Source organism: Aotus nancymaae, unplaced genomic scaffold (assembly GCF_030222135.1).
Source record: "Aotus nancymaae isolate 86718 unplaced genomic scaffold, 86718_ANA_hifiasm-v0.15.2.pri h1tg000036l, whole genome shotgun sequence".
Classification (NCBI taxonomy): Eukaryota; Metazoa; Chordata; class Mammalia; order Primates; family Aotidae; genus Aotus; species Aotus nancymaae.
Genome location: NW_026988450.1, coordinates 92,993,855 through 93,017,834, shown reverse-complemented (window position 1 = coordinate 93,017,834; position 23,980 = coordinate 92,993,855). Strand labels below are relative to the sequence as shown.

General features: G+C 64.3%; 6 protein-coding genes across 14 annotated transcripts in view; 4 read left to right on the top strand and 2 right to left on the bottom strand.

Annotated features, from left to right (window-relative positions):
* Positions 1-2,245, top strand: part of ARHGAP39 (Rho GTPase activating protein 39) — a 145,064-nt gene extending 142,819 nt beyond the window's left edge. For all 3 annotated transcript variants that reach the window (XM_064384730.1, XM_064384729.1, XM_012473364.3), the window contains 4 exons: positions 328-527; positions 1,195-1,286; positions 1,752-1,921; positions 2,005-2,245. In XM_064384730.1, the coding sequence (XP_064240800.1) occupies positions 328-527; positions 1,195-1,286; positions 1,752-1,921; positions 2,005-2,199 (657 nt within the window). In that variant the 3' untranslated portion in view covers positions 2,200-2,245. The remainder of the gene's footprint in view (positions 1-327; positions 528-1,194; positions 1,287-1,751; positions 1,922-2,004) is intronic.
* Positions 2,246-3,553: 1,308 nt separating this feature from the next.
* CUNH8orf82 (chromosome unknown C8orf82 homolog) lies at positions 3,554-4,991 on the top strand. Its single transcript, XM_012473383.3, has 3 exons — positions 3,554-3,709; positions 4,316-4,364; positions 4,546-4,991. The coding sequence occupies exons 1-3, from the start codon at positions 3,554-3,556 to the stop codon at positions 4,989-4,991; spliced, it is 651 nt and encodes a 216-aa protein (XP_012328806.1).
* Positions 4,992-5,311: 320 nt separating this feature from the next.
* Positions 5,312-10,381, top strand: LRRC24 (leucine rich repeat containing 24). The gene is made up of 5 exons (XM_021676024.2): positions 5,312-5,385; positions 7,732-7,967; positions 8,064-8,342; positions 8,505-8,673; positions 9,358-10,381. The coding sequence occupies exons 2-5, from the start codon at positions 7,791-7,793 to the stop codon at positions 10,290-10,292; spliced, it is 1,560 nt and encodes a 519-aa protein (XP_021531699.2). The 5' UTR covers positions 5,312-5,385; positions 7,732-7,790; the 3' UTR covers positions 10,293-10,381.
* Positions 10,382-10,407: 26 nt separating this feature from the next.
* Positions 10,408-14,780, bottom strand: LRRC14 (leucine rich repeat containing 14). Of its 5 annotated transcripts, none has more exons than XM_012473385.2 (4): positions 14,739-14,780; positions 12,723-13,162; positions 11,945-12,529; positions 10,408-11,856 (listed from the first exon to the last, which is right to left on the bottom strand). In XM_012473385.2, the coding sequence occupies exons 2-4, from the start codon at positions 13,049-13,051 to the stop codon at positions 11,289-11,291; spliced, it is 1,482 nt and encodes a 493-aa protein (XP_012328808.1). In that variant the 5' UTR covers positions 13,052-13,162; positions 14,739-14,780; the 3' UTR covers positions 10,408-11,288. The 5 variants fall into 5 exon arrangements, with proteins under 5 accessions (XP_012328808.1, XP_012328810.1, XP_012328811.1 ...); XM_012473387.2 differs by having other exon boundaries at positions 12,723-13,076; XM_012473388.2 differs by lacking the exon at positions 14,739-14,780 and adding an exon at positions 13,793-14,385 and having other exon boundaries at positions 12,723-13,076.
* A 211-nt stretch (positions 14,781-14,991) lies between these two features.
* On the top strand, positions 14,992-21,413 carry RECQL4 (RecQ like helicase 4). 3 transcript variants are annotated; one of them, XM_064384727.1, is made up of 21 exons: positions 14,992-15,075; positions 15,141-15,174; positions 15,264-15,364; positions 15,588-15,728; positions 16,012-16,779; positions 16,872-16,998; positions 17,319-17,450; positions 17,533-17,625; positions 17,703-17,839; positions 18,237-18,320; positions 18,400-18,573; positions 18,655-18,834; positions 19,017-19,158; positions 19,248-19,312; positions 19,584-19,872; positions 19,947-20,076; positions 20,156-20,325; positions 20,399-20,579; positions 20,654-20,816; positions 20,953-21,061; positions 21,151-21,413. In XM_064384727.1, the coding sequence occupies exons 1-21, from the start codon at positions 14,992-14,994 to the stop codon at positions 21,273-21,275; spliced, it is 3,429 nt and encodes a 1,142-aa protein (XP_064240797.1). In that variant the 3' UTR covers positions 21,276-21,413. The 3 variants fall into 3 exon arrangements, with proteins under 3 accessions (XP_064240797.1, XP_064240796.1, XP_064240795.1); XM_064384726.1 differs by having other exon boundaries at positions 19,248-19,510; XM_064384725.1 differs by lacking the exons at positions 14,992-15,075; positions 15,141-15,174; positions 15,264-15,364; positions 15,588-15,728 and having other exon boundaries at positions 15,736-16,601; positions 16,680-16,779.
* A 244-nt stretch (positions 21,414-21,657) lies between these two features.
* MFSD3 (major facilitator superfamily domain containing 3) lies at positions 21,658-23,782 on the bottom strand. The gene is made up of 5 exons (XM_012473355.2): positions 22,841-23,782; positions 22,359-22,506; positions 22,143-22,267; positions 21,958-22,067; positions 21,658-21,878 (listed from the first exon to the last, which is right to left on the bottom strand). The coding sequence occupies exons 1-5, from the start codon at positions 23,520-23,522 to the stop codon at positions 21,705-21,707; spliced, it is 1,239 nt and encodes a 412-aa protein (XP_012328778.1). The 5' UTR covers positions 23,523-23,782; the 3' UTR covers positions 21,658-21,704.
* Positions 23,783-23,980: the final 198 nt, after the last annotated feature.

Genomic DNA, 23,980 nt, shown 5'->3' with positions numbered 1-23,980 from the left:
CACCGGGGCACTCAGCCCTGCCACAGACTTCCGGATGTTTCACCCCAGATCAGCCGGCTTGGCCCCTGCTGTGCTCCCCGACAGCCCTGGCTAGCCCAGAAGTCACTCACACCTTCCCAAGGGACTACAAGAGCTGGTGCTGTAGGCGGTGACTCCGGCCAGGGAGCTGGGCTGGTCCCTGGTCTAATTGGAGCCAGGAGTTCACAGGGATGAGAGGAGTGGGAGGCAGAGCTAGGGGCAGCCTAGGAGGAGTTAGGGTTTGGGGGACGAGGAGGGCTGGGAGCAGGGCAGCCAGGCCAGACCAGGACGGAGCCACTGTCTTCACAGGGGCTAAAGAAGCCCAACGTGGAGGAGATCCGGCATGCCAGGAACGCCGTGTTCAGCCCGTCCATGTTTGGCAGCTCGCTGCAGGAGGTCATGGGCATGCAGCGGGAGCGCTACCCCGAGCGCCAGCTGCCCTGGGTGCAGACGCGGCTCTCTGAGGAGGTGCTGGCACTCAACGGTGACCAGACAGAGGGCATCTTCAGGTGCCGTGGCAACCCCGGGCGCCGGGTGTAGGGGCCACAGCCCTGTGTCATCCATGCATCTCTGGGGTGCAGGGGCCATTAAGCCTCAGGCCCACTGGGCTGCTTCTGCACCCCTACCTGAGAGTAGGTGGAAGTTTGGGGCCCCAGTGTGGAAGCTGACCCCGAGGGTGTGCAGGCCAGGAGAGAGGGCAGGACCCATTCTGAAGAGGCAGCACAGCCAGCGAGGGAGGGTGCCCCTACAGATACGGCCACAAGGGGTCTGGAGCGTGCTTGGACACCAGCCATGGGCAGCCCGGGGCATCAGCCTCAGAGATGACAGGCAGCCCTCTGACTCACCAGAGGGGCAGCTGGGGAAACTGAGGCTTGCGGGTTTGAGCCCCAGTGGTCCTTTAGAGAGGGCATCCACACGGAGCCAGCAGCGGTCCAGGGAGGATAGTGGACCTGGGGAAACCACACTCAGACCCAGGTGTGGGGGGCAGAATCCTGAAGAGTGCCACCCACCCATCTTCATGGGAAAGAGGCCAGCTGGGGTGGTGGGGTGGCAGGGGACCTGGGGTTCTGCTCCCCTCCCCGGGTCAGCAGGGGCCAGCAGGATCGAGCGTCCAGGCAGAATCAGGAAGCCCGGGCGCAGGCTCCTGTAGCCTGAGACCTGCCCTGTGCCCTGCAGGGTCCCCGGGGACATTGATGAGGTGAATGCATTGAAGCTGCAGGTGGACCAGTGGAAGGTGCCCACGGGCCTGGAAGACCCCCACGTCCCCGGTGAGTCCTCGGCACGCTCTGCAGGGGAGGAGCCTAGCTCAGGCAGTGGTTTTCAAGGGGCCCCTGTCTCCACCTCTGGGGCCCACCCTGATCCTGCCCCAGCACAGACGTCCTCCTGCCCATTGAACAGTCTCCCCAGGTGTCTTCGAGGCACCCCGAGTTGTGCCTGTACACTGCAGGCCAGCCCACTCCCAGCCTGCTGCTCTCTGCCCGGTGCCCTTCAGCCATGCCTGCTGTGCAGACACCCCTCACGGCAGCTGCAGAGGCTCCTCCTGAGAAAAGTCCTATTGTGCACGTTCCTGCGGGTATGATCCCCCATGCCTCCAGGATCAAGTTCAGGCCCCTAGGAGCTGGAGGGCCCCCTGGGGTCCGGGTCCAGCCTGTCACCCACAGCACCTTTCCACGCGTGTCTGCCACCGGGGTGCCGGCCGAGCAGGCCAGCTGAGCCCCGTGCTGTGTCCCCAGCGTCCCTGCTGAAGCTGTGGTACCGGGAGCTGGAGGAGCCCCTGATCCCGCACGAGTTCTACGAGCAGTGCATTGCGCACTACGACAGCCCCGAGGCGGCGGTGGCCGTGGTGCACGCCCTGCCCCGCATCAACCGCGTGGTGCTCTGCTACCTCATCCGCTTCCTGCAGGTACGCAGGCGGGCCGCCGGGCTTCCCCCCGCCGGGTCCCCGCTGCTTCCCGCGCCCCGCGCCCACTCTCGCTCCGCCGCCAGGTGTTCGTGCAGCCGGCCAACGTGGCGGTCACCAAGATGGACGTGAGCAACCTGGCCATGGTGATGGCGCCCAACTGCCTTCGCTGCCAGTCCGACGACCCGCGCGTCATCTTCGAGAACACCCGCAAGGAGATGTCCTTCCTGCGCGTGCTCATCCAGCACCTGGACACCAGCTTCATGGAGGGCGTGCTGTAGCGGGGCCGCCCCCAGAGGGGCCCGAATCGCCCGGCCCGGCACCGGAGCCCCCCTCCCCTCTTCCCCAGGCCCTCGGCCCGGCGCTCCCCAGGTCTTTTACCTGGTCTGAGGGTGCAGCCAGGGCAGAGCAGCGACGGGGAGGGCGCCTCTGGCCCCCCACCTCACGGCCAGTTTCCGCGGGTACCGCCTCGCCCTCCGCTGGCCGCGGGTCAGCTCCGAGAAAGTGCCTTCTGTGTCCTGGAGCCGAGCGACACTGCCCGCCTTGGGGCCGGGCTGCCTCCCTGTGGCTCCTGCGCGCCCTGGCCTGGGCCTCGCCCGGCCGCCCCCGTCTCTCCTTCCCTTTCTCCAGTCCTTGTCCTCCAGGCCTGCAGCTCTTCCCAGCCCCGAGGGAGCTTCCCGACCTGTCCCCGCCTCCTCTTTCCCCTCCTCGGCCTGCGGTCCCCAGCTGGGGACTGCTCAGGAGTTTGGGGACTCCAGGGCCTGGCAGGCGCTCTGTGGGTGGGGTGGAGCCCCCAAGCCAAAGTCGTCTGGGGCGGGGGAGGGGCGAGAGTATTTTTTTTTGGTGTAACTATAAATCCAGAATCTATCCTGCATCGCAGCCCACCTGTGTATAGAGCTATAAATAGAGGGAAAGATATGAGAACTAAATTTGCTAATGACATAGTTTTAACCCAAATGCTGTTTATCTCTGAGCCGTCCCCGTCCTCCGTGCAGAGCAAGTTGATGTCATTCCTTCTTTTTTTCTCCAATCTTTTTTCTTGGCTTTTGACCAAAACCCAAGCCCTACCCCATCCCCATCCCAGACCTGCGGCAGACGAGCGGGAAGGCGCCGGGCCCAGGACTGCCTGTCCTCGAGGCCAGAGCTGCCGGGGGACCGAGCTTGTACATTTGCCATTTTGGAATTTTCAGTTCCAATTGTTGTAAAACTTAATTTCTCCCCAGTTTTTATATATATATTTTTTAGAGTTCCGTTTTTATTTATTAAAAACAAAAGGCCCAGCCCTGCCGAGGCCCAGGCGGCGTCCTCAGTCGGGTGGTCTCCGGGCCTTCGCGGCCCGGCCCGGCCGCAGGCGCTCGTCCCGATGCATGGACCGAGAGGCGACGACTCGCGTGAATAAAGTGCACATGGACCCTGCGCCGCCTCCAGTTCCTTGTGGGCGCGGCCGGGGGCGGGGCGCGGCCGGGGGCGGGGCGCGGCGGGGCCTCCCGACCAGAAGGGGCCGCACCGGCGCTCGCCGCTCGGAAGGCCAGAGGGAGAGGGACGAGCGCCGGGCCCGAGTCGGGGAGGCGGGCGCGAGTTCGCGCAGCACCGCCCCCAGCGTGACCTGCTGGCCGCTTCCGGCGCGGGAGGACAATGTGGCCGCCGTGCAGGGCGCTCCGGGCCCTGGCCTTGGCGCGGTCGTGGGGTGCCCGAGCCTGCAGCGTGGACGGGGGCGTTTCTTACACGCAGGGCCAGAGTCCCGAGCCCCGGACCCGCGAGTATTTCTACTACGTGGACCACCAGGGCCAGGTGGGCGGGCGCAGCGCGGGCGGGGTCTCTGTGGGCGGGGCCGTTGCTCGAGGGGCGGGGCCGGAGAGAAGTCGCACGTAGGTGGGCGGGACCTGGGCGGTGGGCGACCCTAATGCCGCAGAGCTGGAGCAGCGCGCGCTAGAAAGACGGGAACTTGGGTCGATCTGGGCCGAGGCTCCTACACGGGCCGCGTCCCTGCTACGCTGTGCAGCTCCGGACTCTGACTTGCAAGCCCCCACCCCCGGCGCTGAATTTTTGCCGCTATCGGGTAGACACCCGGGCCGCCCCTCCTTTATTGGAAGCCCTGTCTAAGGCATTCGGCTTGTCCGGGAGTCAGCAGGCCAGGCAGCCTCCGCGGAGGTGGCGCAACTGATTACAAACTTAAGAGGGAAAAGTTACGAGAAAGACTTGCCTGACCCGGGAGCAGAGGTGCGCATAGATGAGGAGAAGGCGGCAGGGCCCCCAAGTTTACCTTGCATGCGCCTCCCTGCATGGGGTGTGCTCAGACTAGCAGGCAAACTGGGCTCGGGCCGGCTCAGGCCCGCCCGAGCTTCCCCGCCCCACCTGCCGGCTGGGACTCATCACGGCCCGGCCCTCTGTCCGCAGCTTTTCCTGGATGATTCCAAAATGAAGAATTTCATCACCTGCTTCAAAGGTACTGCTGTGCCGCCCTCCCCTGCCCCTTCCTTCTCCCTTCAGGGCAGCCCCGGATGGGCTCCCTGACTCTGCCGATGGGCCCAGCGCGCCAAGGAGTGAGCGTCTGCCCTCAGTGTGGTCCTGGGCCCGGAGGCCTTGGGAGCCCAGCGCGCTGAGTACCCGTCCCCTTCATCCCCCAGACCCGCAGTTCCTGGTCACCTTCTTCTCCCGCCTAAGACCCAACCGCAGCGGGCGCTACGAGGCCTCCTTCCCCTTTCTCTCGCCCTGCGGCAGAGAGCGCAACTTCCTGCGCTGCGAGGACCGGCCTGTGGTCTTCACGCACCTGCTGACCGTGGGCCACGGGCCCCCGCGCCTCTCCTACTGCGGCGGAGGCGAGGCCCTGGCTGTGCCCTTCGAGCCAGCGCGCCTGCTGCCCCTGGCCGCCAACGGGCGCCTGTACCACCCGGCGCCGGAGCGAGCGGGCGGCGTGGGCCTGGTGCGCTCCACCCTGGCCTTCGAGCTCAGCGCCTGCTTCGAGTACGGGCCCGGCGCGCCCGCGCTGCCCTCGCACGTGCTCTGGCAGGGCCACCGCCTCGCCCTCACCATGGATCTGGCCCCGCTGCTGCTCGCGGCTCGGCCGCCCTGAGCAGGGGCGGGAGAAGGAGGGGGAGGCCGCGGGCGCCCCTCACCCTACTCCCCCGGGAGCCCGCGCCCCGGAAGGCCGGCGCCACTGGCACTCGCGGAAGCCTAGTGCGCCTGCGCGCCGCGGGCCCCGCCCCCCCCAGCTCTGTCCTTGGTGCTGCCGCGGCCCGGCCGTCGCGGACCCTCTGCTCCCCACGGCGCGCGCCCCCCCGCGCACCCAGCTCGGGCGCCCTCTGGATTGGCCCGCGCTCGAGACGTCAGGCCCTGGCGGCGGGCGCGGTTGGCGCGGGGCTCTGGTGCGCGTGCGCGAGCGTCCCCCGCCCCCTCCCAGCCCGGCCGCGGCTCCGGCCTGGCAGCCACCTGCACGGCGGGGGAGCCGCTCGGCGCGGGAGCGTCAGGTGAGGGGACGCCCGACCCAAGGTCACCAGGCGTGCGGGGGGAGGGGTTCGGGGTCCATCCCCGCTCTGACACTGGTGCGCTTCGAGAAGGGCGTGAGTCCTGGAGGGGGATGGGGAACGCGGAGGCCACGCCCTCCCTGAGCTTGGCCGAAAAACCACCGGCGCTCAGGGGTCGCAGAGGAGGCCGTGGGGCTTCCAGACACCGGGTCGCAGCGCTGCAGAGGTGCGCAAGGGCCGCCCGGAGACCCTGGCTTGGGCCTTGCACTGGCCAGAGGGAGGCACAGGGCGTTCCATCCTTTTCTCTCCACCCCTCCCGCATAGAGGGGCGCCCAGGAGGCAGTGACAGTCGTCGCGGAATCCTGCATGTGACGCCCGCCCCTGCCCAGCGGATTAGGGGTTGTCCTCTGGTAAAAGGATTTCTGGGCTTCCTCCAGCCTGGGGCCCTGGCCGGCCCTACTACACAGAGCTGCATCTAGCGGGGTCAGCGTGAGCAGCAGCGCCCTGAGTTCTGAGGAGGCTTCTTCTCCACTTAAGACGCCTTCTTGCTGGAGGCTGACTGGGCCAGGCCTGGAGCCATGTACCACCTCTATATCCAGGGAAATGGATCCCAAGGGCCCAGATAATGTCCCCAACTTCTTGGGGTTCACACACGTCCTGAGACATCTGGGAACTGCCTCTGCCTGGGCCAAAGCTATTCCATTAAAACTTTATTGCTGTGCTTACTAATCTCTACTGACTTTAAATAATCATGTGAGTTACAATTTGGGGCAAGAATTAAACACCAAGGCCACTTGGTCCCTTTCCACGTGACTGGGCAAGGAGGAAGAGCTGGTGGACAGGCAGATGTTCAGGGAGGGAGGCCTGATGACGCTGGGAGGTAGGACACCTGCAGCCTCGTCTCACCTGGCATTGGGTGGGCTGGCTTCTCAGCCCAGATCCCTACTTTTAAAACTGGGCTCTTTGTGCCTGAAACCAGACCCCAGCTTTCCCATTTCTTTAAGACAAGTGCACACATATGGTTCCCAGCATACTCCATGCTCCTTCCTGATCTCAGGAGGTCACACTGCCCCCAGAGCCCACTGGGGAAGCCATGCCAGAAACCCAGATGGTAGCCCAAGGCTTCCCTGTCACAGCCCAGCTTTCCCAGGGCCCCATCTATCCTCAAAGACAGGACATCTTTCTGAGGACCAGCATAGGAAGCACAGACCTTGGCTCCTGAGCCGACTTTCCTATTATTTACCTCATCCTCAATTCTCTGACAGGTTACCTGAGAAAAAGCCCCAATTTTAGTTAAGCTACCCAGGCCAGCAGGAACAGGTGCTGGATAAAGCTGTGCCTCGACTTCCCTGGAGCTCATAGCTCCTCTGAGGCCAGCTCTTCCCCGGGGGCCCCCATCAAGTCATGACAGAGGAACCCCAGGATGGGAGGCAGAGCATGAGTTCCAGGGACAAAAGGACATGGGTTAAGGTCAAGTGGGGCTCTGGACTTTGTCTTGGGGGCACAAAGGGACCTCTGCTCTGGGCCTCAGGAGGTCGCGTGCCAGCCCCCACAGGAAAACAAGGGGGCGTGTCTGCCCCCAGGCCTGCTCTCCCCCTCCTAGCCATGCTTGGGCAATGGGGCCCTCGGTTTTGTCACCTAAGCAAAGTTCCCAAACCCATACCCTGTACTTCCAGCTTCTTGCGCCCTAGAACCAAGCAGCAGCCACTTGCCTGGGGGTAGAGTAAGGGGCAGCAAGGGCCGAACATCCACGTCCTGAACAGGAAGCTCCTAACCTCCTGGGCATGGGTGGAGTAGGAGTAGAAGGGGACGGGGCTGGGTGGCTCTCCCTACATGGCCACATCCTGTGAAGAGACTAAGGACACGAGGAATTCTAAATTTGAACCTGATGCCCCAGATCTTAAAGAAAATGTTTTTGTCAAGGGAAGAAACGACGTTTTATTAGTTTCTTGAACCGATTTATAGCTTCAAAGTTGGCCCCGGCTGGGCGCGGTGGCTCACACCTGTAATCCCAGCACTTTAGGAGGCCAAGGCGGGCGGATCACGAGGTCAAGAGATCGAGAACATCCAATATGGTGAAACCCCGTCTCTACTAAAAACACAAAAATGAGCTGGCGTGGTGGCGCGCGCCTGTTGTCCCAGCTACTCGGAACGGTGAGGCAGGAGAATCGCTTGAACCCGGGAGGCAGAGGTTGCAGTGAGCGGAGATCGCGCCATTGCACTCCAGCCTGGGCGACAGAGCGAGACTCTGTCTGAAAAAAAAACAGACGCAGATGCAGGCCCCCATCCCCATGCCTGCTATCGGCTGGCTCTCGGCTGCCGAGACTGGCCTGCCGCCCTGTGTTTCAGGAGGGTACGCGTCCGCGGCTGGACCGCGGGGGGGCCGGTGAGGAGCCGAGTCTCGGGAGATGGCCCCAGGGGGACCCGCGTTGTCGCTGCTGCTGCTTCTGTTGTTGGCGCCGCCGCCCGGGCTCCCGCCCCGCGCCGCCGGCTGTCCGGTCGCCTGCCGCTGCTACAGCGCGACGGTGGAGTGTGGCGCCCTGCGGCTGCGAGTCGTCCCGCTGGGAATCCCGCCAGGAACGCAGGTGGGCACCGTGTGAGGCTGCTGGTGGATGGGGTGCCCCACGGGAGAGGAAGACCCCCGCGGCGGAGTAAGCGCCTCCTGTTTCCTCCGCTCGCAGACGCTGTTCCTGCAGGACAACAACATCGCGCGCCTGGAACCGGGAGCCCTGGCGCCGCTCGCCGCTCTGCGCCGGCTCTACCTGCACAACAACAGCCTGCGCGCCCTGGAGGCCGGCGCCTTCCGCGCGCAGCCGCGCCTGCTCGAGCTGGCCCTCACCAGCAACCGGTTGCGCGGCTTGCGCAGCGGCGCCTTCGCAGGCCTTGCCCAGCTGCGCGTGCTCTACCTGGCGGGCAACCAGCTAGCGCGGTTACTGGATTTCACCTTCTTGCACCTGCCGGTGAGCGCCTCGGGTCTAAAGTGGCGGGATACTCCATTATGGCCCCTCGCCCTGTAGGGACGGAGTAGTTAGAAGAGGCAACTTAGTCTAGCTTGGTAAGAAGGGGACCTGCCCCCAACCTCGGCGTCCTTTTTTCCTCACGATCTGCTGTCCCTACTTCAGCGACTGCAGGAGCTTCACCTGCAAGAAAACAGCATTGAGCTGCTGGAGGACCAGGCTCTAGCGGGGCTGTCCTCCCTAGCACTGCTGGACCTCAGCAAGAACCAGCTGGGCACCATCAGCCGAGAGGCCCTGCAGCCCCTGGCCAGTCTGCAAGTCCTGCGCCTCACAGGTACCTCTTCCCCTAAAGCATCTCTGCCTTGTGTACTGTCTTGGCCATGGTTCTGGCAGTAGGGGGTAGGCTGATGTGTGGAGGGGCTCTGACAGGAGGCAACCGGGCAGGTCTGGAGGGCCCCACCACCACCTGCAGCCACGGTGGAGGGTTGCGGGAATGGGTGTGCTGGGGGACACAGCTCAGGCACCCTGCCTAAGACAGAAAAGACAGGCACCCCACAGAGTGACTTGACAGAATTAAGGGCTTTGTACACTTTTCAGCTATGAGAGGGCAGGCAGACAAAAACTGGAAAGGAGAGAGACAGCCGACCAGGACTGGGGACGTCCCCAGGAGAGGGCAAAGTTTCAGTGTCGGTGCGATGTCCATGTGGATCCCCAGGTTCCCAAAAACTGTGGGACTTGTTTCAGGAAGACTTGAGGAGCAGGTGCTTTCTCAGAGACCAGCGGAGAAGATCTGTAATAGGCAGGCATCACAGAGCTTAATGGGGGGAGTGGGGTGGAGGGCCTGGCGCCACCGCCATGAGACTGGGATCAAGGAACGGGTGGCAGGGGCCATGGATTCCGTGTGAAAAGGCTGTAGGAGGTGGAAAAGAGGCCCCGTCCTGGCCTGCAGAACTCCAACTGCACAGGCTGTGTTCTAGCACTACCTCCAAGCCACCTGCCTGACGCTGCTCTCCCACAGAGAACCCATGGCGTTGTGACTGCGCCCTGCACTGGCTGGGTGCTTGGATCAAGGAGGGTGGCCAGCGGCTGCTCAGCTCCAGGGACAGGAAGATCATGTGTGCAGAGCCCCCGCGCCTGGCGCTCCAGAGTCTCCTGGATATATCCCATAGCAGCCTCATCTGCATTCCGCCCTCTGTGCACGTGCAGCCGCTGGAGCTCACAGCTAACCTGGGTGAGGACCTGCGGGTTGCCTGCCAAGCCTCCGGCTACCCGCAGCCCTTGGTGACCTGGAGAAAGGTGCCCCAGCCACGCGAGGGCCGGCCACGAGCCCAGGCCCAGCTAGAAGGCGGGGCGCCGGTGCTGGGCGGGCACTCGGCATCCGACACGGGCAGCGGCATGCTCTTCCTCAGCAACATCACGCTGGCGCACGCTGGCAAGTACGAATGCGAGGCTTCCAACGCCGGCGGCGCCGCCCGCGTGCCCTTCCGGCTCCTGGTCAACGCGTCCCGGCAGCAGCCGCAGCAGCCCGCGCAACCGCCGCCCCCGGCCGCCCGACCCGCCGGCCGCGAGCCCCGGCCGGTGGCGGGCAGCATGGCCTTCCGCGCCCTGGGCCTGGCTACGCAGACGGCCATCGCGGCGGCCATCGCGCTGCTGGCGCTCACGGCGGTGCTCCTAGCCGCTATGATCTGTCGCCGGCGCCGCAGGCGGAAAAAGTCGCGGGGGCCGCCAGGGGAGGGCGCGCTGTTCGTCAACGACTACTTGGACGGCCCCTGCACGTTCGCGCAGCTCGAGGAGCTCCGCGACGAGCGCGGTCACGAGATGTTCGTCATCAACCGTTCCAAGCCCCTCTTCGCCGAGGGTCCGGCGGAGGCGCCCGCAGACTGCGACCCGGCAGAAGGGACAACGCCGGGGCTCCGCGTGCCCCCGCCAGTTGCCTACGAGCTCCACTGCTAGGTCCGCGGGCGCGCGCGGATGACGTGGGCACCGGGGATTGGCCGGCGCCGCCTCGCGCATGCTCCGTCAGTAAAGGTGGAAGCCGCGCACTGTGCGCCGAGCCGTGTGTGGGGCGCGGGGCGCGGGGCGCCAGGCCGGGAGCGTTGCACTTGGGAGTTCTGGGGTAGCAATGGAAGGTGGCCAGGTAGCCCCAACACCTCACTTGAAGCTCTTGCGAAAAGACATCACTCCCAACCTCCGGTTCTGCAGAAGGCAGCTCACCAGCCCTGGCCGACCACAGTAAGATCTTGGGCCTCCAAAAGGTGGAGAAGAGCAAGGACTGGCAGGCAGTGCCGATGGCGCTGCCCCGCAAAGGGCGGAACGATAGGCTGGAGGCAGTTTTTGCTCAGTGGCCATGCTGGGGGTGACAGCAGACATAAGGGTAAGGGTGACCAACTTGGACATAAAAAAACAGCCACAAATTAAAGTTCCAGGCACACTTGCACCTTGATGACTCCCTCCAGCCCAAGCCCATCCCAGTGGGGTGGCTGGGTGGCAGGGCAGGGAACACATAAGAGGCCTGAGTGCCTGGGGACCCCCGCCTCCCTGAAGCAGGCCTCTTTCCAACTTCAACCCCAGAACACTGAGCTCTCCATAAGGGGATGGGAAAGGCGCAGAGAGACTGTCATCTCTCTCAACTCACAACAGGGATCCCAAAGCATTTGCACAAAGGATCAGGACTCTAGAGGGCAGCCAAACTGAGCGGGGTGATGATGCAGGCCTGACACCCAGCCCTGGGGCCCACAGACAGCCAATTATGGAGCAAGTGCAGGGCAAATCACATGGGGCACTGCAGAAAGCAGGAGGGGCTCAACGTGTGCCCAGAAGCAAGGTGGACCCAGCAGGAAACCAGAAACAAGTTCTTTTGTGACAGGCCTCCAGGGCAGGGTCCCAGCAAAGGACCCGCCTACTCAAGGAGACTGCAGGACGGCCTGTGTCTCACCCAGAGCTACTTCATCATAGGCTGAAGTAGTCCGCAGCCAGTCGCCCGTAGATGTCCGTGGTCCAGAGCACATGGGCACGGCCTGAAGCTAGAAGCAGCTGATGCAACTCTGCTTCTACACGGGCAAACTTCTCCTCATTAATGGAGGCCTCCAGCAGGACAGAGGCAGGTGGCGGCCAGGGCAAGCCCTCATAGCAGTCCACAGGGAAGGGGTGCACCACAGTACGCAACTCAGCCTGCACCGCTGAGTCCCGCAGCAGCTCCTTGAGGCCGGCCATGGACAGTGGGTTGCCATAGAGGCCAAGGTAGCGGAGACTGGCGCATCGAGTAAGGATGGGTAGTGTGGCCAACAGTTGGGTATCTGCGAGCTGGCACTCAGTCAGTTCCAGGTGTAGCAGTGTGGTCGCTGATGCCTGCAGCAGACCCTGGAAGGGTGCCAGCTGGCTGCCAGACAGGTCATTGCCACTCAGGTCCAACTTCTTGAGGTGGGCAGCATGGGGGCTCTGTGCCAAGAAGCGCAGGTCCTCAGGCAGCAGAGCACAGAAGGCCAACTCCAGGCTCTCCAGGGGGCTCTGCAGGGTGCTACAGGGAACACAGGGGTCACAGACAGGCAGAGGTGGGGAGGGTGTCTACTGAAGGGAGGGGCAGGGCAGTGGTGGGGCCCGCTCACCTGAGCAGCTGATCCAGCCTCCCGGAAAGGAGCGAGGAGCCCATGCTGAGCTCGCGCAGACAGGTAAAGCGGCCCATCTGGGCTAGGAAGTAGCGGAAGTTGTCCTCACCATCCACAGAGGGCTGCCTTGAGTCCCCATGCACATAGTGGAGCCGCAGGCTGGCGAGATGCTGGAAGCGGGCCACGTGCGGGATGATTACAGACAGGCCACGCAGGCCCAGGTTGTTGAAGCGCAGGTCCACGCGGCGCAGACAGCCCGCATCCAGAAGCTGCAGCAGCGCCACAGTGTTGCGCATGGGCAGGTCCTCGGCTCGCAGGTCCCGGCAGCAGAGCCGCAGTGAGCTGCCCACGCTGCTTCGGAGCGCCTCACGCAGGAACGCATAGGAGGCCCGGTTTACCCGAAGGTCCACACGCACCTCCACTGGGACGGGGGCTGGGCCAGGCTCCGCGGCCCCACCCTGCTGCTGGGCGATGCATGTGCGGGCGACGGCAGCAGTACAGTCCCACATGCTCATGGTGCCAGGGTCCTGCTCCACACCATCATCCAAGAGGCCTGTCATGTCCAGCACCCGCAGCACGTGCTTCCTGGGAGTAGGAATGGTCTGAGGAAGGGGTCAAGGACAGGGCCCATACATATCCCCTCCCAGCTACCATGGGACAGGAGCAATGTGCCTGCTCCTGCGTGAGCTCCTGCTAACTTTATGACCCAAGCCTAGACCCTCCTCCAGTGACCCACTTATATACCCCTGGCCTGACAACCCTTCAGGTAAGTCCATACCTGCAGAGGGGCTGTGTGCTGGCCCCAGGCTCTGGGGTGTGGAGCCGGGCAGTCAGCCCCAGGATCACGGCCTGCATGCTCTCAGTGCTAGGCCGCTCCTGTAGGAGGGCACGGCTGCAGTGGGCACACTCCTGTAGCAGCTGCTGGAAACTGAGCAGCGGGAAGGGCCACGTGTGCACCAGTTCGCGCAGTACTACCGTCTTCTTGTCCATGAAGGCCACCTTGAACAGCAGGGGGAAGAGTTCGCGTGGCAGTAGGGGCAGGGCCTGGCAGGCAGCTGGCTGGCACTGTAGCACCTGCCGCGTGCTCAAGAACACAAGCGTGTGCATGGCGCTGGACCAGGCAGACAGCCACCTGCAGGAGAGGGACTTCAGCAGGGCGGAGAGACCCTAGGCCACTACCAAGCCACACACAGTTGGTAGGAAAGCCCAGCATAGTGCCTGGAACAAAGTCAGCAGTTAGCAGAGAACCACCTATTAGAAAAGCACCTATTAGATGCCTAGTGCTGGGCTGGGTGCAGTGGACTAGCAGACAAGGACACAACTCAGCCCCAGCCCTCCGGAAGCACAGGACCGCTTCAGGAAAACCAAGCATCAAGCGGCGTGGCGTCTTTGACAACTCACTTGCTTCGGTGTGCTTCTGACAGATGACTGTTGAAGGCAACAGGGCCCCCCATGGGTACTTCGGGCCTCCCAAATTACAAAGTTGCTTCACAAAGCCTTCTTCGAAACCCGAATAAAGCCCAGACCACTCCCCACCAACTTTCATCAGCATTAGTGTTGACTGGACACTCCAAGGGGTCAAGCGGTCACATCACAGTTCCCTTCCCTCCCCTCCTTACAGAGGGTCTGCAGGGTTACCCTTAGACTCCACAAAACAACAAAGAAGAGCTGGACACACACATATAGCTTCGTAAGCAACAGGGCAGGCTGAAAAGACAGACCCAGGGAACACTGAGTCCAGGTGATGTGGCCAACGAAATCCAAGCCTTCAATATAAAATCCCCAAAATATTACTATTGTCCAGAGTGTCACCAAGCACGGAAACCCCTGTCAGAAAGCAACTCTCACCTTTGGTGGCCCTTACCACTGGTCTAGACCTCTCCCTCTTTCCTGGAGAGCCACTGTGGAAAGACCCAGATCTTCAGTATGTGAGGTTTGGAAGGTGCAAGGCTACACATTGCTCAGACAAAGGAAAGAAAGCTCCTAAGCAGCATCCAAGAGGCAGATGCACACAAACACTACCAAAGAAACGAGGTGCCTGTGACACGGGGTGCCAGCCCGGCCACTGACTCTAGCACCGTCAGAACGAAATCGCGGCCATCTCCTTGTGAGGTTAGAAAATGAAGGCCTATGCCTAGCCCGAGGTCAGCCCGAGTGACAAGCCAGGGAAGGGAGCTGGGGAGACACTCTGGTCCCAGAGCCCTTGTTTTTGCCGACTTTTCCACATACAAAGAAGTCCTTAAGGCACCGGGTCCTGAAAAGTCCCAGACGCCAACCCTCGGCCTCGCTCTGCCCGTGGACGAAATGTCGACGATCATACCTCGCTCTGACAGCACAGACCAACCGAGCGCCTGTCACGAGAGGACACGAAAGCAGCCAGCCTGGCACCAAGGGAGGCAGGGGACTCCGTGCGACGCCTCCGCCCCTCCCGCCGGCGGCAGGGAACGCGTTGGTCCTAGCCTGCCAGCGTTTCGCGAAGACGCCCCCGCCCGGCTCCTCAGGGCCTCGAGCTGCGGGAGGCGCTGGACGCTCCGCTCCTTCACTTCCCGGGCGGGGCCCGGTGCGTCTCCCACCAGGGCCTGCCGCCGCTCCGACCTGCCCGGGAACTTCCAGTCCTTCGCCGCCCGCGGTGGCGCCGCCAGGGCTCCCGGCCTCGGCCGGGGACTCCCAAGTGTAGCCACTCCCTCCCTCAGCTGGGCCGCCCCAAGCGATCGGCGCCCCGCCCCTTTAGGCCAGACAGGGCCAGGGACGCGCGCCGCCCTGCTCAGAACCCCTCTTGGCGGCCAGCGCTCACCAGTCCCGCAGCCGCAGCCACCGCCTCCAGCCCCGCCTCGATTGTCCGTCGCGTCCCGCCCGGCGCCGTGGCGCCCCGCGATGACGCCGACGCTTCCCATTGGCTGCTTGTCCAGGGCCTGGCGGATTGGCTGTCAGGGCACGATGGCCCCGCCCTCGGCTCGCCGCGCGCCCACATTGGCTGTCGGCCCCAGCGTCTGCAGCGCGGGAGACTAGTTGGCCTGCCGCGGGCGCAGAGGCCGGGCGGGCGCGCCATGGAGCGGCTGCGGGACGTGCGGGAGCGGCTGCAGGCGTGGGAGCGCGCGTTCCGGCAGCAGCACGGGCGGCGGCCAAGCCAGGTGCGGACTGCCCAGGGACCGAGGGGCTGAGGGCGCGGCCCGCTGCTGACGCGTTCTTTTTACAGGACGACGTGAAGGCGGCGCCGGAGGAGACCCGCGGTGAGCGCGCGCGGGTCGGCGGGGCGGGGTGGCGCCGTATCGGTGGGTCCCAGCCCCACCCTGACCCCGCCTCCCGCCCACCCACGCAGCGCTCTACCGGGAATACAGGACTCTGAAGCGGACAGTGCGTCAGTCCGCTGGCGGCGGCGGGCCCTGCAGCCGGGAGTCGCTCCCCGCGGCGGCCGAGGAGGTACCCAGGCCCCGCCACCCCAACCTCCTCCACTTTCCTGTTTGGCGGAGCGGCGGGAGCCACGGAGTCGTGGCCAGGCCTCCGTGGGGCATAGAACTTGGGAGGAGGACTGGACAAAGTGCGGCAAGGCCGGGCCTCGCTCCGGGTGTGGGAGGGGTGGCTGGGAGCGCCTCTACCCGCACACCGGCCTTTCTGTGGCTTCTGCTCCTACTGTCTCCTGCAGGCGCCAGAGCCACGCTGCTGGGGGCCCCACCTGAATCGGGCTGCGACCCAGAGTCCACAACCTGCCCCAGGGCGGAGCTGTCAGGGCTCGTTCCGGGACTATGGGCAGCGACTCAAGGCTAATCTGAAAGGCACCTTGCAGGTGACGACCGGTGGGCAAGCAGTGCGTCTATGCTAGACCCAGCGTGGCAGGGCCACCCATCTCCTTCCTGTCACTCTTTCCACACAGACAGGCACAGGCTCCGACGCCAACCAGGGCACCACTCTCCTGGGAGCTTCTGGGGACCTCTGCTCTTGACTCCCTTTCTAGTCTAGCCCAGTGCTTCTTAGCCTGCCCAACGATTGAAAGTGGGGACTCTGGTTTCTGAGTCTACAGCAGCCTAGGGGCCTGAGTGCCTGCTGCCATTCTGTTCTTCGCCTCCCAGGCCAGCCCAGCCCTGGGCCACAGACCGTGGCCTCCAGGAAGATCCTCATCCGAGACACCCACCCCAAAGCTCCCAGGCACAGGACCTGTCCCCACCTTTGCAGAAAAAGTCGGTGATATGCCTCCACAGCCTTCTGGGCCCTGGCCAAGGCCAGGATGGCTCCAGCACCTGCGGGCATCCCTGAGCCTACGGCTGGGCTCCCTAGATCCTGGCTGGTTGCAGCGGTGTCACAGTGGGGTCCCAGACTTTCTGGGGGCCCCCAAACCCTGCAGGCCTGGCCCAGGCTCAGAGGAATCACAACTTCTGACCGCAGGTGAGTCTGCTGTCCTTGGTCCTGGTGCTGGCTCCCAGGGCCCAGAGGCTTCAGAAGTCAGCATCGGTGTAGGGAGCTCCCAACCCAGCAGCAGTCGACGCGAGAAGCGGAGACGGAATGAGGTGCCCTGGGGGAGCCCCACACAGGTCCAGCATCAGAGCAGCCAGGCTGGACCTTTGTCTGAGGCAGCTGAGGCCATAGCACTTGAGGAAGACTCTCCAGGGGAACCTGCACCAGCACAGCCACCTCAGCCCTGCGGCAGCCAGTCGACCCCCAGGTACCACAGACTCAGCCCCTCCAGTCAAGCCAGGGCAGAGAAGGCTGAGGGCATAGCCCACTTGCACATTTTCCCTAGGCTGGCTGGCCATGACAGGGGCAATTACGTACGGCTCAACATGAAGCAGAAACGCTATGTGCGGGGCCGGGCACTCCGTGGCAGGCTCCTCCGCAAGCAGGTGAGATGGCGACAGGCTGGGACAGGTGCTCCCTTCCCTTCTCTCAACCCCGGCGTCTCCCATCCAGTGACACTCCTATGTGGCCCCCCCAGGCATGGAAGCAGAAGTGGCGGAAGAAAAGTGAGTGTTTTGGCGGTGGTGATGCCACAGTCACAATCAAGGAGTCTTGTTTCCTGAATGAGCAGTTTGATCACAGGGCAGCGCAGTGTCCCCAGCCAGGTGAGACATCTGCCCTGGACGGGGGTTGGTCCAGACAACACTGGAGAGAACAAGGTGCTCTTTTGGGGAACACTTCTGTCCCAAACAAAAGGCCCTTCCAGGTACCCGCGGTCCAGGCCATAGCCTGTCTCCCCCAAAGGAGTGTGGCAGGGATGAGGATGGCTGTCAGCCCCTTCTGCTTTGGAAGAAGTAGGCCAGAGGAAGGGCACTGCTGCCAGCCTCCTCTGGGGGAAGGGAAGGTTGTGGCCAGCAGCTGTCTTGCCGGTGTTACCTCAGCCCAGACTGGAACTCAAACTCCACTCTCTCCTGCCTGACCCCAGCGAATGAGGAAGACACAGACCCTGCTGGGCCTGAGCCCCTGGTTCCTGCGCCACAGCCTGTGCCTGAGGTGCCTGGCCTGGCCCCCACTGTGCTGCCACTGTACTCCCTGGGGCCCTCGGGGCAGGTGGCAGGTGAGCAGTCGGCTTCTGGCCCAGAGCCTTTACCAAGGGGTTGAGGTGATTCAGTCATGCTAATCAACAGCTGTGTCTGCAGAGACGCCAGCCGAGGTGTTCCATGCCCTGGAGCAGCTGGGGCACCGAGCCTTCCGCCCCGGGCAGGAGCGTGCGGTCATGCGGATCCTGTCTGGTGAGCATGGCTGCCAGGGCTGAGGCCGGGCTCAGGCTGGGCTGCAGAGCCTTGCCACTAACTCCTGCCCCACCTAGGTATCTCCACGCTGCTGGTGCTGCCCACGGGTGCTGGCAAGTCCCTGTGCTACCAGCTTCCAGCACTGCTCTACGCCCGGCGCAGCCCCTGCCTCACGCTGGTCATCTCTCCCCTGCTGTCGCTCATGGATGACCAGGTGTGCACACAGGGTGCTGGGCACACGTACACAGCTGAGAACAAGCACTTGTGACTCCCAAAGGCAACTGCTGCTTGTCTCCAAACCACTCCCTCCCATGGGAGCTTCAAGGAGTCTGTGGCTGCAGTCCCAGTCCTGGCAGCAGGTTGAGGCAGCCTGGCTCCACCGGCACCATGGCTACCCCCACGGGAGCTGTGCTGGGAAGGCAGCCATCCCTTGGGCCAGGGCCCACAGGTGGCTCTGAACCCTTGGCCCTAGGACCCAGGGCTTGGTTCTCCTCTCCCCAGAGGGCCTAGGATGGAGGCAGCAGCAGCTGTTGGGTTAGCACCTCTGGGATGACTTGGGGAAGGGCCAGGACTGGGCTGGCCTATGACGGCCCCTGCTTCTGCATCCGCAGGTGTCTGGCCTGCCCCCGTGTCTCAAGGCAGCCTGCATCCACTCAGGCATGACCAGGAAGCAACAGGAGTCTGTCCTGCAGAAGGTGGGGGCCTCATGGGCCTAGGGGTGAGGGAGGCAGCGGGCGGGCACCTGGGCTGTGCCCCTGATCCTGCTGCTTTCAGGTTCAGGCAGGCCAGGTACACGTGCTGCTGCTGACCCCTGAGGCGCTGGTGGGAACCGGGGCTTTCCCTTCAGCCACACAGCTGCCTCCAGTGGCTTTTGCCTGCATCGATGAGGTCCACTGCCTCTCCCAGTGGTCCCACAACTTCCGGCCCTGCTACCTGCGTGTCTGTAGGGTGAGCTGTGTGTGAAGTGGGGTGGGCAGCTAGGACCAGGGTAGGCTCGGTGGCCTCACACCACCATGTCCTCTGGTGCAGGTGCTTCGGGAGCGCATGGGCGTGCATTGCTTCCTGGGTCTCACAGCCACAGCCACACGCCGCACAGCCAGTGACGTGTCCCAGCACCTGGCTGTGGCCGAAGAGCCTGGCCTCCATGGGCCAGCCCCAGTTCCTGCTAACCTACACCTTTCCGTGTCCATGGACAGGGACACAGACCAGGTGGGTGTGCGTGCTCTGGGGACCTCACAGGGCCCCAACTTCCAACTGCGCACACTGACCGCTCCTCGCTCCCGACTGCCCCGCTGACCGCTCCTCACTCCCGACCGCCCCCGCCAACTGCTCCTCGCTCCCGACCGCCCCCGCCGACCGCTCCTCACTCCCGACTGACCGCTCCTCTTCAGGCTCTGTTGACACTGCTGCAAGGCGAACGCTTTCGAAACCTGGATTCCATCATCATTTATTGCAACCGGCGGGAGGACACAGAGCGGGTTGCTGCGCTTCTCCGAACCTGCTTGCGTCCAGCCCAGGGCCCAGGGCCTAAAGGTGAGGCGTGGACAGGGCTGGTGCCCCCATGGACCCACCTTGAGCACACATGCCCCATCCCACTGACTATCTGCTTGTCTTCCTCAAAGGTTGTGCCCCCAAAACCACGGCCGAGGCCTACCACGCAGGCATGTGCAGCCGGGAACGGCAGCGGGTACAGAGGGCCTTCATGCAGGGCCAATTGCGAGTGGTGGTAGCCACAGTGGCCTTCGGGATGGGGCTAGACCGGCCAGACGTGCGGGCTGTGTTGCATCTGGGGCTGCCCCCAAGCTTTGAGAGCTACGTGCAGGCCGTGGGCCGGGCCGGGCGTGATGGGCAGCCTGCCCACTGCCACCTCTTCCTGCAGCCCGAGGTGGGCATCCCCCCAACCACCAGCGCTCAGGACCCCAGCATCCCGTCCCACCCTCATGACTGTCGCACTCCAGGGGGAAGACCTGCGAGAGCTGCGCAGACACGTGCACGCCAACGGCATGGACTTCTGGGCCGTGAAGAGACTGGTGCAGCGCGTATTCCCATCCTGCACCTGCGCCAGGCTGCCCCCAGAACAGGAGGGGGCCAGGGGTGGGGAGATGCCTGTGGCCGGGTCCCCCCCTCAAGAGGCAGAGCAGCTCGCTGGCTGCCAAGCAGCCCTAGGACCTAGAAGGGCCTGCGTAGGCCACGAACGGGCACTCCCAGTGCAGCCAACCGTGCAGGCCCTGGACATGCCAGAGGAGGGTGAGGAACCCAGGGTAAACCAGGGGGTGTGGGTGGGCCAGCCCCGCGTCGCCTGAGCCCTGCTCTGCCCCCAGCCATCGAGACTTTGCTGTGCTACCTGGAGTTGCACCCACAGCACTGGCTGGAGCTGTTGGCGACCACATATACCCACTGCCATCTGCACTGCTCTGGGGGCCCTGCCCAGCTCCAGGCCCTGGCCCACAGGTGAGACGCCCTGCCTTGAGCAGGGATAAGGTTGGAGAGTCAGGGCTGCTGGCCACATGTTCCTTTGTCTTTGGCACAGGTGTCCCCCTTTGGCTGTGTGCTTGGCCCAGCAGCTGCCGGAGGACCCAGGGCAAGGCAGCAGCTCAGTAGAATTTGACATGGTCAAGCTGGTGGACTCCATGGGCTGGGAGCTGGCCTGTGTGCGGCGGGCTCTCTGCCAGCTGCAGTGGGACCACGAACCCCGGACAGGTACACCGCTCCCCACCCCTCCCCACCCCGCCCTGGATGCTGCCTGCCTGCATCTGACATTTCTTGCCGGCAGGTATGTGGCAGAGCACAGGGGTGCTTGTGGAGTTCAGGGAGCTGGCCTTCCACCTTCGCAGCCCAGGTGACCTGACCGCTGAGGAGAAGGACCAGATCTGTGACTTCCTGTATGGCCGTGTACAGGCCCGGGAGCACCAGGCCTTGGCCCATCTGCACAGAGCCTTCCAGGCCTTTCACAGGTTGGGAGGAGGTGGGCATGGCCTGGGACCATCCACTCCTGCAGTGGCCAGTTGTGACAGGCTCCCCTCCACAGCGTAGCCTTCCCCAGCTGCGGGCCCTGCCTGGAGCAGCAGGATGACGAGCGCAGCACCAGGCTGAAAGATCTGCTCAGCCGCTACTTTGAGGAGGTGGAAGAGGAAGCACACGGGCCCGGGGGCATGGGGGACACACAGGAGCCCGAGCCAGGGCAGGCCAGGGTGAGTGCTGTGAGAGGCCAGGCGGGGACATGCAGGCACACCAGAGCTGTAGGTTCCCTGGGCCACATGGGGCTTGCTGTGTGGACACGGTGCCACAGGAGCTCAGAGGAAGCCTGAGGTGCCTGTCCACGCACAGCTCCAGGATTGGGAGGACCAGGTCCGCCGCGACATCCGCCAGCTCCTATCCCTGAGGCCAGAGGAGAAATTCTCGGGCAGGGCTGTGGCCCGCATCTTCCACGGCATCGGTGAGGACTGGGGGGCTCCACCTGATAACAGGCCGGAGGTGGGGGCCAGGGCCAGGGCGGTCCTCATGACTGTGTCGGCTCCACTGCAGGAAGCCCCTGCTACCCAGCCCAGGTGTTCGGGCAGGACCGGCGCTTCTGGAGAAAATACCTGCACCTGAGCTTCCACACCCTGGCGCGCCTGGCCACAGAAGAGCTGCTGCAGGTGGGCCGCTGACTGCAGCACGTGGAGGATGTCGGGCAGAGCTGGGATTGTCAGCGGCAAGGACAATGACTGCGCCCTGGGTAAAACCTGCCACAGGGCATGGAACGAGGAGGCTTAAAAAGCAGAATAAAAAGTGCTTACTTTTTTTTCTTTTTTGAGATGGAGTCTTGCTCTGTAGCGCAGGCTGGAGCGCGGTCTCGGCTCACTGCAACCTTGTCCTCCCAGGTTTTGGTTCAAGCAGTTCTCCTACCTCAGCCTCACAAGTAGCTGGGATTACAGGCACAAGCCACCACACCCAGCTGCTTACATTGTTTTTATGGGCCCTCCTGTCCAATGAGGCAGCCCCCACAGCCTGGGGACACGCACATTAACATATTCCAGGCAGAGAGACATCTGGGTCACAAGCACAGGTGGCTTTATTGAGCTGTCCAGCCACCCAGCTCAGAGCAAGGTGCTGGGTGCTAGGCCCAGGTACAGAAGGGGCAGGGCAGAGAGAATGAGCAGGAGGGAGAAGCAGGGATGTGGCCCCAGCCCATCGGCCAGGGCTCCAGCCAGAGCACCCAGCAGCAGCTTCCCCAGCAGCTCCAGAGTGGCCAGAAGGCTGTAATGTGTGGCCTGAGGGTGTGGAGGTCAGGGTCAGGCCCACGCACCCCCAGTCCTGCAGTCCCTCTGTGTCCTTGCTGCGTATGCTCACCTGCAGGACCCTGGGGGCCAGCTGGCTGCAGCGCATCATCCCAGTGAAGGTGGCTGTGGTGACCAGGCCTCCCAAGAAGTGCTGCAGACATAGGCTTAGCAAGGCTGCCCCTGGGAGAGCAGAGGTCAGCAGTGCCCCAGGCTCCTGGCCCCTCTCTTCCTCCCTCCCCAAGACCAGCCCCTCACCTCTCAAGATTGTGCCAGGGCCCAAGCTGGCACCCAGGGCATCCAGGTGGAAGAGCAAGGCAGTCTGGAAGGCCAAGCCCCCGAGTCGGAGCCGCAACACCGACTTCAACAGAGGCAGCAGCTCCCTGGGGTGGGGGTGAGGAAACTGGGCACTTTAGGGGATTGGGGGCAGGCTGGATACAAGTGGGTGGGTGGGGCACACTGCGGAGGGCTCACCAGTGCTTGGCCAGCAATATCCCACCCAGGGAGGAGCCAGCGATGGAGCACACCATGGCACCCACACCATTCCACAGTCCCAGCTCTGGGGCAGAAACGCCGCGGTCCAGCAGGAGAAGAGGAAACAGGCTGCTGGCACCCTGCTCACCTGGGGTACGGAGGTGGGCCGTGAGCAAGGGAGGTCCTATATCTACCTCTCTTCTCCCCACTAGGGCCTCAGTCCTGCCCTGCCCTCAGTGTTCCTGAGCTGCAGGTGCTGGAGAAGTGGAGCAGCCCGAGAGAGCCCTCAGGGCTGTGGCTAGAGCTGGGGGAGGACACGACCCAAGGCCCAGCTGTAGAGCCCTCGATGTCAGGGCCAGGTCGTATAGGTCAAACCCCAGAAAGAGAGTGGACCTGTAATGGGTTGCAGGCCCCCGGGGACACGCCTGGAGCTGTCTGGGAAGCCCCACCTCTGCTGTTGCCTGGCTCGAGGCCTCACTCACCCAGCTTGTAGGTGAGCACAAAGCCTGCAGTCCACACAGTCCCCGGCACGGCCAGCACGTCCCGCAGAAGGTGCACGGTGCGGGGACGCTGCTCGGAGGGGGGCGGCCGTGGGAGCCGCCGCAGGGCCGGTGCAGCCCAGGCCAGGGCCGCGGCCAGCCAGTAGGTGGCAGCCAGGAGCAGAAAGAGCCCCGTCCACGAGAGGGTGGGCAGGAGAGCCAGCAGAGCTCCCCCAGCTAGCGCGGCCCCCAGCTTGTACGCGACCACCTGCACGGTATTGCCCAGCCCCAGCTCTGCCGGCTCAAGCAGCTGCACGGCCAGCGCGTCCAGGGCCACGTCCTGCACGGCGGCACCCAGGTTCAGCAGCAGCAGCAGTCCCGCCACGGCGGCCGGCAGCCCGGCCTGGCCAGCTCCAGGCGGGGGCAGCCCGGCCAGCAGCCCACACACCAGCCCCAGGCCCGCTGTGCTGCGCGTCAGCCAGGCCCTCGTCGAGCCCCGCGCGTCCACTAGCGGGGCCCACGCCAACTTGAGCAGCCACGGAGCGTACAGAGCCTTGGCCAGCCCCACTCGCGTCAGAGAGAAGCCGCGGGCGCGCAGCAGCAGGGGCAGGAGGCCGGACTGGAGCCCGTAGGGCAGGCCCTGCACCAAGTAGAGGCCGGCCAGCGGCAGCAGCTTTCCGCGCATGGCGGCTCAGGCCGGTTGCGAGGCCGGGAGGTCGAGTTCCAGGTGGGGTCCCGCAAGGCGTCCGCGTGGGGTCAGGGGCTACACCCCGGCATGGCTTTGGTTCTGGGACCGGGCGGAGTCAGCGTCGTACAGGCAGGCTGGAGTCTGGACACATGCTCTCACGCCTTGGGGGTACCCACACCCCAGAAGAACTGAACCCGGAACCAAACGGGGACGAGCGGTCCGGACATGGGCAGCCAGCGGCTCCCGGCATGCTCTGCGCGGCCTCGGGGAAGCGGCCAGGGCCACTGCCTCCCGGGGCTCCCAGCCTGCTCTGCGCGGCCTCAGGTAAAGGGGGCGGGGACGCTGCCTCCCGCGGCTCCCAGCATGCTCTGCGCGGCCGCAGGTGAATGGGGCGGGGCCGCTGCCTCCCGTGGCCCTCTGCCCGCGCCCAGCACCGCCGGCCGGGCCGGACTCTC

What these genes read in the sequence shown, in the direction of transcription:
- CUNH8orf82 (XM_012473383.3), top strand. Translation starts at nt 3,554, where the DNA reads ATGTGGCCGCCGTGCAGGGCGCTCCGGGCCCTGGCCTTGGCGCGGTCG. An exon ending in ACGTGGACCACCAGGGCCAG is followed by an intron (nt 3,710 to 4,315) that starts GTGGGCGGGCGC and finishes CTCTGTCCGCAG; the next exon opens with CTTTTCCTGGATGATTCCAA. An exon ending in TTTCATCACCTGCTTCAAAG is followed by an intron (nt 4,365 to 4,545) that starts GTACTGCTGTGC and finishes TTCATCCCCCAG; the next exon opens with ACCCGCAGTTCCTGGTCACC.
- LRRC24 (XM_021676024.2), top strand. Translation starts at nt 7,791, where the DNA reads ATGGCCCCAGGGGGACCCGCGTTGTCGCTGCTGCTGCTTCTGTTGTTG. An exon ending in GAATCCCGCCAGGAACGCAG is followed by an intron (nt 7,968 to 8,063) that starts GTGGGCACCGTG and finishes CTCCGCTCGCAG; the next exon opens with ACGCTGTTCCTGCAGGACAA. An exon ending in TCACCTTCTTGCACCTGCCG is followed by an intron (nt 8,343 to 8,504) that starts GTGAGCGCCTCG and finishes TCCCTACTTCAG; the next exon opens with CGACTGCAGGAGCTTCACCT.
- LRRC14 (XM_012473385.2), bottom strand. Translation starts at nt 13,051, where the DNA reads ATGCACACGCTTGTGTTCTTGAGCACGCGGCAGGTGCTACAGTGCCAG. An exon ending in AGCACACAGCCCCTCTGCAG is followed by an intron (nt 12,530 to 12,722) that starts GTATGGACTTAC and finishes TCCTACTCCCAG; the next exon opens with GAAGCACGTGCTGCGGGTGC. An exon ending in AGGCTGGATCAGCTGCTCAG is followed by an intron (nt 11,857 to 11,944) that starts GTGAGCGGGCCC and finishes TGTTCCCTGTAG; the next exon opens with CACCCTGCAGAGCCCCCTGG.
- RECQL4 (XM_064384726.1), top strand. Translation starts at nt 14,992, where the DNA reads ATGGAGCGGCTGCGGGACGTGCGGGAGCGGCTGCAGGCGTGGGAGCGC. An exon ending in GGTCATGCGGATCCTGTCTG is followed by an intron (nt 17,626 to 17,702) that starts GTGAGCATGGCT and finishes TGCCCCACCTAG; the next exon opens with GTATCTCCACGCTGCTGGTG. An exon ending in CTCCAGGCCCTGGCCCACAG is followed by an intron (nt 20,077 to 20,155) that starts GTGAGACGCCCT and finishes TCTTTGGCACAG; the next exon opens with GTGTCCCCCTTTGGCTGTGT.
- MFSD3 (XM_012473355.2), bottom strand. Translation starts at nt 23,522, where the DNA reads ATGCGCGGAAAGCTGCTGCCGCTGGCCGGCCTCTACTTGGTGCAGGGC. An exon ending in TGTGCTCACCTACAAGCTGG is followed by an intron (nt 22,507 to 22,840) that starts GTGAGTGAGGCC and finishes TCCGTACCCCAG; the next exon opens with GTGAGCAGGGTGCCAGCAGC. An exon ending in TGGCCCCCAGGGTCCTGCAG is followed by an intron (nt 21,879 to 21,957) that starts GTGAGCATACGC and finishes CCACACCCTCAG; the next exon opens with GCCACACATTACAGCCTTCT.